Source organism: Protobothrops mucrosquamatus, unplaced genomic scaffold (genome assembly GCF_001527695.2).
Source record: "Protobothrops mucrosquamatus isolate PMUCROS unplaced genomic scaffold, P.Mucros_1.0 scaffold1, whole genome shotgun sequence".
Lineage (NCBI taxonomy): Eukaryota > Metazoa > Chordata > Lepidosauria > Squamata > Viperidae > Protobothrops > Protobothrops mucrosquamatus.
In genome coordinates this window covers 5303167-5315578 of record NW_015386388.1, presented here as the reverse complement: position 1 = coordinate 5315578, position 12412 = coordinate 5303167, and the positions used below count along the sequence as shown (strand labels likewise).

The following is a 12412-nucleotide window of genomic DNA, read 5'->3' as shown; positions in this document are numbered from 1 at the left end:
AATTCAAAATTCCAATTCCTTCCCAATCATCTCCACTAATATTACATTACTTAGTTTTATCCAGTTACTGATTTGAAATATCGCTGGCTTGAAAAATAGGATAATGAATGGGGACCCGAGAGAGTTCTTGTCTAATTTTGACCTCATAGCATTCCAAGAGGCATGGTTTTACCACAAATAAGAAAAAGATTCAATTACCAGGCTTTAGATCCTGTTCTAATGCTTCAAGGAAATAGACTAAAGGCCAGGAGGAGAGACTACACTTACCAAGGCACAGCTGGGTTGGCAAGGGCAGGAATTGGTCTTTGGAGATGACTTTCCCCAATATTTAGCTATAGAATTTCGTATAAATTCTCTGAAATAGTTCTACTGAACATACATTTACCACCACACTTCCTACTTTCTGCTAATATCACCCAAAGCTACTGCTAGGGTTGGTACCTTTTTAGAAGATTTTGTATGCCTGGGTGCTGTCTCTGAGGATTATCTTATAAATGATCCATCATGGCTCTCTAGAGACTCTAAAAGAAATACATCAGGCTCAGAACTTGTTTCCTTAATTTATAAGTGTAATCTTCCATACTTAGAAGGTAAAGCACCTAATTTTATGTATCCTTTTAAATATTATTCAGGAAACTATAGCAGTGTTTTAGATTACATGTATGTTGCATAAAACAAGACTGGGTTTGTTCTGACATCCAAGCTCACATGAGGGAGGGTAGCAATGATGACCAAACAGTCCATTTCTAAGGCAGATCTGATCTAGTTATGCTTCACTAGAGGCGACTAGCTAATCTTAAAGTAAGGTGGAATAGAAAGCTCAGTTAGGCTAAGGTTGATGCTAAGGTTATATCCATCTTGCTGAATTCAGAACAGGCCCAAACTCGGAGAAACTCAATTTCCTCCTCTATCCAAGGTGCAGATAAAATCCCGACCCATTGCACTGATTTATGATTTAAAAGTTTTCAGTGAAAAACACAAATATCAAACCAGAAACTAACAGCAAGTAAATTCAAATTGGTTTGATTCTGTTTACATACTGTATCAGAAAGTTACTGCTGGCAGCAATATGCCAGACTCAGGATCTTAACATTAAAAAAACCCACACTAAAATTTTAAAAATAAGATGTGATTACAAAAAACTGATAGCCTGGAATTATGGCTAAAATGTATGCAAAACATCTTTTGAACAAAATAGAAAACTGGGTAGTGGAAAGAAATCTGTTAGCAAAAGAACAAGCTGCATTTAGACTGGAATATTGGAAAAGCACACCAGGATTTTCAACAAACAAAATATAAGTGTATACTTTAATCTAGGAACACATTAAGACAAGCTTGTTCATCTCAACGACAAAACACCCAGGCACAAACAGAATAATGTGGTACATGCAGCAAGGCGGGTGCAGATTTGTACATTGGGGAAACAAAAGAACCATTCCACAAATGTATGGCACAACACAGGAGAACCAAAGCATCAGGACAGAATTCAGCAGTTCCATCTACATCTGAAAGACAAGGGTCGTGTTATTTTAAAGATAACAAGGCTCACATTCTGGACAGAGAGGATCATTGGTTTGAAAGAGGAATCAAATAGGTTATCTATGTTAAAACCGAACAGTCCTCTCTCAACGAAAGATTGAGGGCAATAGAAGAAGGGGACGACAGAGAATGAGGTGGCTGGATGGAGTCACTGAAGAAAGTAGGCGTGAGCTTAAATGGACTCCAGAAGATGGTAGAGGACAGGAAGGCCTGGAGGAACGTTGTCCATGGGGTCGCAATGGGTTGGACACAACTTCGCAACTAATAACAACAAAAATCTTCTGTTTACAATGCAGTCCTTTCAGCAATCTCAAAATGGTTCCACACTCATTTGCACTCTGATTCAGGTGACTCTGAGGACACAGATTAGCCCCCAGGTGGTTTCAAGATCCTCAGAGTGTTAATGGCTGGCTGGCTGGCTGAGAAGCTTATAAATCCTATTTCCCATCAATTAGTTAAAAATGAAGAAGCTTTTTAGTTGAGAAATGAAATATCTTCAAGGCAAATCAAGAAAGACAGTGCTGTTTGGAGAAAAAGCATCTTTGGGACAACCATGAACTGAATGACTAAGAATCTCCATAGACATTTAGACCAGAGCATTCCACAATAGACAATTTTTTTATTTTATACCATCTCATAACAAAACAATTAACTAATGGCAAGAAACTGTTTACCACTTTTATAGATTTCAGTGCACTCTTTAAACTTTTTGTGGGAGAAATTGGCCACCTTAAATATGGAACCCAGACTCTTATTTTTGGATAAGGCCTAACCCTCTATTCAAACACCCATTTGAAAATCTGTACAAGTGTAAATGGTTCTCCAAGAATATAATTACCCACAATGGTATTAGATACCATTATATTTGCAATAGTGGTGACTATCTGTAGCTCGGGTGTAGGATGAGGGTGAAGGTTCATTTTCCAAGTTTGTGGGTTGGTTTCCGAACATTTCATTACCAGGCTAGGTAACATCTTCAGTGGAGATGAAGATGTTACCTAGCCTGGTAATGAAACATTTGGAAATCAATTTATAAGCTCGTAGAACCAACATTCACTGTCATAGGGTTGTATCCTAGCCCCAATGCTTTTTAATCTTTATGTCAATTATATGCTTCAGGCATTCCTATGTCAAAAATCCATGATAAAATCATTAATAACTTTATCTGCTGATATGCTTCTAATGGGGCACTCCTGCAAATGGGTGATGCAACTTGATGGTGCAAAATCAATCTTTAATTAAACATATTTACTTGCTATCTAGAGTGGAATAGAGCATATGCATTTTAAAAAATTCATTGGGAATCAAATCATCCTTCCCAAAGCAACAGATTGATATGGTATGGCTCTCTCTTTCTAATTCAAAAGTTTGACATTTGAGAACAAGGGATCTGCTTGTAAAATAGTCCTTAAGAAAGGACTGTTCCTTAAAGAGTTTCTTATAGAAGTAGGAAACACAGACTGACTATGTACCATCAAATCACTGTCAACTCTTAGTGATCATGTAGATATTCTCCTTGATAATCTGTCCTCAACTTGGCCTTTCAGGTCTTCCCGTGAGGAAATACAGAAAAGGGCATAAATAGGGCTGCAAGAAAGCCCTGGTGTGCAGATACAAGTATATTCTACAGAAGTCTACAAATCTCCTAAATTGATCTGTTAAAATGAGCTTAATTCATAGAGGGTAAGAGAAAAGAGAAGAACTAGGGATATCGGTTGAAGACCAGATAGTTGGTAAGGTTGGCATTTGATTGTCATGGCAAGGGTTCACAACTGCATACATACTATGAGGAAAAGCCCATTTGTCTGATATGGAGTGAAAATAATTTAGCTGCATTTGCCCCTTCGCTGCGGATAGTCCATTGGGCAATTAATAGATTTAAATAGTCCACAACGGCTGCTCTGACTGAGGACAAAGAATTAAAAACATATACCTATAAGGAGTTCCATTGCTTTTAAAATGTAGTGCTGGAGAAGACTTTTGGGAATCCCTTGGACTGCAAGATTAAATCAGTCAATCTTATGAAATCGACTCTGACTGTTCTTTGGAAGGAGAGATACTGAAGCTGAAAGCTCAAATACTTCGGCCCCCTAATGAGAAGGCCCACAGGCCAATTTGAAAGCTAAAACATACTGCTACTTTTATTGTTGTTGTTTTAATGATTGTTGTGGTGGGGACTTCCAGTCTCTCCTCACCCTCTTCCTACAGTTCCCCCTTCACAGCCCCCGTTCCTCAGTTATGGTGGGGAAGATGGGGAAGAATGAGAGTTGATGGAAAAAAGCATAGTAGCATTCAGTCCTCAGGAGAAAGAAATGTAGAAGATTTTATGTGGAATTGCTTTAAAATTGGCAAATGAAATTAAAACTTTAAAAACACCTAAGAGGCTGGATGGAAACATAGACAGATTTTCCCCGTGTTTTAAAATTGAGTTTAGAAAAAACGGAATGGAAGAAAAGTTAGCTTTGCTGCTATTCTTTATGGATGAAGAGACAAGAGACCAGTAGTGCTAGGCTTAAGGACAGCAGAGCAGATGCTTTGTGTGTTTGTGTGTGTGTGGGGGGGTTAATCCTGGGTTCTGTTTCCATATGTATTGTCATTACAGGATAGATTGGATAAAGGAGATTTTACACACACTCTCTCTCTCTCTCTCTCTCTCTCTCTCTCTCTCACACACACACACACACACACACACACACACACACACACACTGTATGTCTGTATACATTATAGAATATAAGGGATAAAAGAAATATATATAGATTCACACATACATAAACATATTTAGTAAAATATAAAATGATTTTAAAACATTGTAAAAATAATACACAACATAATATTGCTCATCTCTGAAGAAGCTGGAAAATTTCAAATAACGCAAATTAGAAACTGCCCTGACCTCTTCATTCCACACAAAGATCACTCTGGACTAAACAACAGCTCAAAGGTTTAATTCACTGGAAAGCATCTTCCTAAATGTACCAAGCACTCAGAGGGTAAAATCAAAACAAAACCAGGTAAAAAGTTCACAAAGCAGCAGGGCAGAGGTGGCGGTAATGGTTTGCTGACCACATCAGAAATGATTAGTTTTTTGCGGCTTCGTGTGCAATTCAAACCTAGTGATTATGATTCAGTGTATTTATGCAGGCTCAGCAGATGGGCAATCCAGAACCGAACAAAGGAGGTTAATAAGTTCTCACGACAGTATTTGCCCCATAAAAATCCACAGCACCTTCAAAGCTACTTGACTTTTAGGAAGTTCATTGTTGATGAGTCTGTCCAACTGGATTATCTTGGTTGAGATTTATAACTATGCTTTGAAAAATAGCATAATGGACACACTGAGTCCTAAGAAAGATTTAGGAACTAAGATAACTTCCTAAACTCTCCTGAACCCAGTGGGAATTATTTCCACAGAAACATATACAATGCAGTGGTATCAGTCTCACCTCACCTTGTGAAAAATCAGGTCTTTCTTTTGTTCTTTTTACAGATTCTCAAAATAACAATCCTCGGGAACATTTCTTGTTCCTTTATCACAAATGACTACTTTTTTTTTAAGGTAGCTTAATTAAATAAAAAAAGGATTGGCAAGGAGCTAGCCCTTCTGAGTACTGTAAAAATGCTTAAATTTTCATGAGTAAGAAAGATATACCATGTGATCCACAAAGTCAAAAGCCCAGCAGTTGAGTTCTGCAGTGGTGTAGACATATACCACTAGGAGCAACATAATAGGATAGCTGTTAGGAAGTGGGAATTATTTTACTGAAGCCTCATCTCAGTTCTTTCAGAATTTCCTAGACCCAACTGCAATCAGATCACTATCTCACAGCTGACACCCAGCTTCTCCTTTTGCACCACACCTATAATAACAACTTACCTCATAAAGTTACTGTAATTTTCCAAAATAGCATATATACCCTACTCTAAGGAGTCAAAAAGAAATTTAAAAACTAAGAATTATTGTTATACTCATGGATCGATTTGACTTCTCCCCAGACGTTACTTACAGAAGTATTTCAGGGTCTCGTCGACCTGTTTGAATGTGAGGGCATCAGCAGCATCAGATGAGACCAGGGGTGTCTGAATCCAATCTTTGTGGTCATATCCAAATACTGTGTCTGCCCGGAGTTTATACAAGGGCAGTTGTTCCCCCAGAAGGCTGATGATTTCCACTTCGGGCAGATTGCTGCTGTTGCAGAAATCTGATGACAAAATATGAGGAGAGACAAAGGGAGATGGTTTGATTAGCAAAGGGGAAAATGAGGCAAGCCCTTTGGTCTCAAGAAGCTGAATTGTCTGTAAGATGTACCTAGCTATAGAATATCACAAGCTTTTCTCGATTGCAATTTACCATATTGCGCCATTTCAGCCGGTGTGCTATTTATACTATGATTTGAATGTTGGGGAAACTAAGCCGATTTCAAATTTTGCAATACACTAAAGGCAAGAAAATTAAAGATTGACAATAGATGTAAGTTACTCTAGTGATAAAAGGTACCCCTCGTCAGATGAGATGCATTCACTATAAAACCTATGAGATTCCCCCCATATATATTAGTTTTATTTATTTATATCATAAAATGATGTGAAAATACAAAAGCAAATAGTAAGGGACAATAGTAGAATAACGGAAAACAAAAAAGGGGTGAAGAAAGGGAGGGGAAGAAACAAAAGGCATTGACTTCCAACTCTCTGTTGCAGTAAATTCAGACGTTAAAATCGAATCTCAACTTTTTACATTTCTATAGTATGCATTAGCCATTTCTGTATCAGCAAATCAGTCTAATCGGTAAAACCCAAAATCATGATATCATTTTTTCCCACCTCAGGCACAAGTCCAGAAGTGGTTTCTAAGTAGAAACAAAAGTACTTAAGTTCTTTTCAGCACAGTTAATTTCTGCTAATTCCATCAGCTTTTGTAACCATTCGTCCATGGTGGGAATCGAGGCATCCTTCCACTTTGGGGCATTGAGCAATCTTCTGCTTTTGATCATGTCTGCCTGGCAAGCTGATGATGCTTTGCTGGAAGCTAGTTTATACTATATTGCTTGCAGGCCTAGTAAAATTACTGTATATTGTATCTTCAAAGTGATTTGGTCACATTAAGTGAACAAGGGTTTGGCCACAAGATTATGCAACTCTAACTTATTTTAAAGTACATTATAAGACATTTTGCCAAACATTATAATGGGAAATCAAAAACGCGTTCCCTTAAAATGAGTGATTTGCTCTCTTAAGCTGTTGAATCATTTTTAAAAAAAAATAAACAGGACAACTTACAACAAAGGGATTTGAACTGCCCTTATTCCTTGACTTAAGGCGACAATTAGGACCAGAATTTCCATCGCTAATCAAAGTGTTTGTTAAATGGGTCTAGTCTGATTTTACGACCATTTTTGTCATGATTGTTAAGCAAATCACTGGGTTGTTAAGTGAATCACGTAGTCGTCAAGTAAATCTGATTTTCCCATTCACTTTGCCTGTTGGAAGCTGGTTTGAAAACTGCAAATAGTGATTGCGTGACTCAAGGACACTGCTACATGCCTACCTACAGGCATACATACATGTACATGCTGGTTGCCAAGTGTGCAAATTTTGATCCTGTAACGATAGGGGTGCTGTGATGGTTTTAGTACAAGGAATAGTCATAAATCACTTTATTGTTGGACTGAGTTGCTGTTGTAACTCTGAATGGTCACTAAATGAATGGTTGTACATCAAGGATTACTTGTACTATATCTACCTATTATTAATTTTATTATTTTTCAGATAAAATCCATGAAGCTCCTTGTATACTGTTGCCATGAAAAGTATATAGACACGGATATAAAACCATTAGAAGTGGTTCACATCAGTGAAAATTTTATTTAAAACCAGAGGGGTGTCTTATGTGCAAATAGCTACACAACTCTTTTAAAATATTTTAACTTAACTCTCTCTCTCTCTCTCTCTCCATGGAAAATTTATTTCTGTTTCTCTGCTCATCCCACAAATATCATTGAACAATCTAGTCCAGTGTTTCTCAACCTTGGCAACACTAAGATATGTAGAATTCCATTCTCATGTTCACTGGGGAATTCTGGGAGTTGAAGTCCACACATCTTAATATTGTCAAAGTTGGAAAAAAACTGGTCTAAGCAATGCTCTTGCAAAAAAAGAACTCTGCCGCCACCTTGTGGATTTTCATGGGCAAATAAACATAGCAAGAATAGAGGTTTTCTCGGTTATTGCAAAGGTACTTTTTCAAAAGGGAATTCGACTGTTTTTTTCTCTGAGAGAAAAACTCAGGGAAAAACAGTCCAGTTGCCTTTTGAAAAAGCACCTTTGAGACAACTGTAACCTGGATGACTGAGAATCTCCACAGACATTCCTATATATTGTGTGTATATATACCTAATTTCTGACAAACTGGGTTGGCAGAATTTGGTATTCTTTTAAAAGTGGGGCCAGAAACAATAGCGGGATAAAATAAACATACACCAAGCATCCTTTAAATGGTTTCTTAAAGGCTATTTAGCTCCCAAGAAAGTAAATTGCCTCACATTTTAGCTTCAAGGCAGCTGCCTGGCAACTGCCAGTTATGTTAGACCAACTTTCCAGTCAGTATTGACAGGTCAGTAAGATGTGGGTTTACAGAGCATTTAGTTGTGATGGCAGTAGTTCTATCTTGTAAGATTATGTTCTTGGTGGTGAATATATGAAATACTTCTTATTCTACAGAGCATTTGACACAAAGAATAAGAGGTTACCATTATTGGCTCTCTATATTCTTTGGAAATCTGAATAAAGGAAGGAAATGATCCGAGGATATGAAAAACAAATCCTATGGGAAAAATTTGAGTCAGTCTGGCCCCTGGAGAAAAGAATGTATGCAGCAGAGGCAAAATCTTCCCCTTCTGCATTCCTTGTAGTATTGGGGGATTGGAGTCGATAGCTTCAAAATTCCATTCTATTCTTTGTTACCATTTTATGATTGTAGATTGTACGATTGTATGATAATATTGTAGCTCAGGAGATGATGACAGAAATGAAGAACGAGTAGTTGCTAGGACAATACCAACTAAGCATACCTATCCCCTTGCTAGAAGCTAAATGCAAGGTCAGCTCAACCTCATCCAGCACTAACCACAAAGCAATTAGAAACATTTTGTAATTGGCTCCAATCAGGTGCAAGTTGTTTCATTTCAATTCAAAGTTGGCTATCAAACTGCTTCCTGGGAGTGGCATACTGCAATCTTGTGGAGACGTCAGGTTTGTACTTGTTGCACTCAAAGATTACACCCAAAATCTGTGTTCCCAACCTTGGCAACTTTAAAACATGTGAACCTCAAATCCCCAGAATGCTGTCAATGGAATTCTAAGAGTTGAAGTCCATCCATCTTAAAGTAGTCAGGGTCAAAAATACAGATCTAGAGGAACCTTTTTGTGAAAGAGAATGGCCCATGTTGACTTGTCATATAAATCTTATTAGAACTTAATTTTTGGAATACCTTTGGGTAAACTCCATGCCTTTAGACCAACTTGATCCCTCTTTTTTTTCCAGAAAACTCTTTATTATTTGCCAGTGAGAGGCAGAAATGTGACAGATTGCTATAGATAGATAGTAATAGATTGTAGATTACTGAGTTTCTCTATAGAGAGTGTACAATCTATGAAATTTATACTTTAGGGGAGCTAGTTGAGATGTTAACAACTACTATGCCCACACAAAAACACAAACCACTTTGTAGGAGAATGAAATTATAAAGTTGCTAGGACACTCTGTAAGTTATCAGGAATCAACTCCTGTTTGTTGGCACCTAAGTAACAATGAAATAAAAAAGAATATTCAAGGAAAAGGAGATGATTTTGCATTTGACAGCCTTTTTTGGGGTTTCCTGAGCCTAGCCATATTTATAGTAATAATAATAAAGAATTTTATAGCATCCTAAATACAACTTCATAAGCATAAGCTTTTACAGATTACAATTCATAAAAGCCCAGAGACTGTTGTCCAAATTTTTTTGCCAATAAATAATTGCCACAAGATTCTGTGTGGCTTCAATTTATTTTCACCTACTAATTTACTGTAATTAGTAAGTTAGTAAGCTGTAATTATTGCCTTCCATGTTTTTAAACTTCAAGTCAGATTGTATCCACAAGGAGAAAGTTCTCAACCACGCATTGAAATGCCAGAAGTTTAATTTAGGATGCTTTGGTTTTTAGCAATCCCACAAGCATTGCCCAAACTTGTAAATTGGTTCCTCTTCAAAATGGACTAAACATTTCTTCTACTTACCCTACATGAGCAAAACAAATAGCAAGATTCTCATAAATTGTGTATCACCCTCAAGAAAATTTCTGTGCACTATGTAGCTATCCTTAAACTGTTCCTATTATATATTGCAGAACTAGCAGTGATTAATACATTTTGAAATTCCACCCATTATCCTTTCCCAAAGACCATTAAAAACCAATAGTGTGGATGAACCAAATTTACAGTGCATCAATTAATTAATTAATTGCTTTATTGATTAGCCCATGGGCCATACCAAGGTGCAGAGTTCCAAACACACTTTATTACTAAAATGTGATAAAAATAATTTAAAATTGAATAGGAATAAAATACAGTAATTTAATATGTAGATAAATAAAACATGATAAAATTATATTTCACTATCACGTCTACAATCTACCCCACACAGTCTCATATATGCCAATCTCAACCGAACCATTTTGCTCAGGTACTGTGCTGTATTAAATGTGATTTTCAAATTCTGGCCACACATAAGTTAAGTTATTTTGATATGGGGATCCCAATGGGTCATTCGTTCAGTGTATAGGCCAAGGTACCTGTCTCTCACCCTCTTATACAGGCAGCAATCAAATAGGATGTAAGCCAGGTCCTCGATCTCTGCCGCTCCACAGATGCAGAGTCTTCTTTTATAGCAGGGGTCCCCAATCCCCGGTCTGTGGACTAGTACCGGGCCGCGGATGCCAGCAGTCGGTCCGTACAAACAAGCAAAGCCCCATCCGTGGGATGCAGGCAGCACACAAAACCACGCACCCTTCAGTCTGTGAAAAAACCTTTCTCCACGGAACCAGTCCCTGGTGCCCAAAAGATTTGGGACCTCTGTTTTATAGGGTATAGAGTGGGATCTCCCATATCTGACCATTGTGTCAAGCTGTTCAAATCTCACTCGCGTAACTATCTCCCTAAGATGTTTTGGCAGGTATAACTTCAAACAGCTGTCTGCTTGAAAAGTATTTGTATCTGTATTTGCTCAGACATGTCAAGCTGCCCACCTTACTAAAGATAGCTATGTCATTTTGTGCTTCTATATCCTTAATTCTTTGGGCAGCTCTTTTTTTAGATCTTTCCTCTGTTACACAAGAGACAGGAAGGCCACAGCTTCTTACAAAATTCATCAGTTTAGTGAACCAGGAGGTTTGTGATTGTAATTTTATCTACAATCATTTATATGAATATGATACATATTAAGTTTGAGTCCACGAGAAAAAGAATCTAGGCTAAAGATGGCAGAGAGTTAGGCAGAAAGGTTGTATAGTATGTTATAAAACAATATACTATTTCATTTCCTTATTAGTACTTAACTCAGTATCCTCAAAGAATGATGTAACATAAAAGCTAAATAAACTCTGAACCAGGAAATGCCCGACCAAGACTGCAGTTCTGACACAAACTTTATACAAATTATCCTTATCTCTGACCCTAATATTCAAGATAAATACAGCAGGTCTTGTCTGTCTTGATAAATGTTAATATACATTGCTGAGGTACTAGCAGGAAATATATGTTTTAAAAGGACTGCTGCCATTGGTTTGGCACCAAATTGTTCTTTCTTCTTTCAAGCTCCCTCCCCCCCCCTTTTTTTTAACCTTTCAGCCCCTCAATAGAGGGATCCTTGGCTTATAAGCATGCTTCAAAATATAGGCCTTGACCTCTAGTAATCCAGGGACTTTGGCAATTGGTGATGTAGGAGTAGCATAAATCAGCCAAATGTCTTATTTACAGTCAAAGATCGGCAATAGAAATAACCACATAACATAAAAAAAAATTGAACGAATTGAATGATTATGAAGTTACATTTGATGTTAATCATTGCTTATTTTAGCTGCTACAAAAATAACTTTGGCTACTATATACAATTATTCCTCAATTTATGTCCACAATTGACCCCAACATTTCTGCTGCTAAGCGAGACAGTTAAGTGAACTTTGCTTTGCTGTTAAGTGAGTCACTGCAGTTGTTAAGTCAGTAACACAGTTGTTAAGTGAATCTGGCTTCCCCACTGACTTTGCTTGCCAGAAGGTTGCAAAAGGGGATCACATGATCCTTGGGAACATTGGCAACCGTCATGAATACATGCCAGTTGCCAAGTGTCTGAATTTTGATCAAGTGATCATGGGGATCCTGTAAGGGTTGCAAGTGTGAAAAAGTCAATTTTTTCAATGCCATTGTGTAACTATGAATGGTCACTAAATCAATGGGTATAAGTCAGGGGTGTCCAAACTTTTTTCAAAGAGGGCCAGATTGGATGAAGTGAACGTGCTGGAGGGCCGAACATTTTTCCAAACATTCTTTGAACCATTACAATTAAATGCAAATGAATTATTTTATGCCTCTTTCCTCTCCCTCTCTTTCCTCTTTCTCCCTCTCTCTCTTTCCTTTCTCTTTCCTCTCCCCCCTCTCTCTTTCTCTTTCCTCTCCCCCTCTTTCTCTTTCCTCTCTCTCTTTCTCTTTCCTCTTTCTCTCTTTCTCTTTCCTCTAACTTTCTCTTTCCTCTCTTTCTCCTTTCTTTCCTCTTTTCTTCTCTTTCCTCTTTCCTTCCTTTCTCTTTCCTTTCTCTCTTTCCTCTCTTTCCTTTATTTC

At 37.6% G+C, this 12412-nt stretch overlaps 1 protein-coding gene across 1 annotated transcript in view; it reads right to left on the bottom strand.

Moving 5' to 3' along the window:
- Positions 1-12412, bottom strand: part of HAP1 (huntingtin associated protein 1) — a 63052-nt gene that overhangs the window by 43791 nt on the left and 6849 nt on the right. The window contains exon 3 of the mRNA XM_029287363.1: positions 5547-5741. Within this exon, the coding sequence (XP_029143196.1) occupies positions 5547-5741 (195 nt within the window). The remainder of the gene's footprint in view (positions 1-5546; positions 5742-12412) is intronic.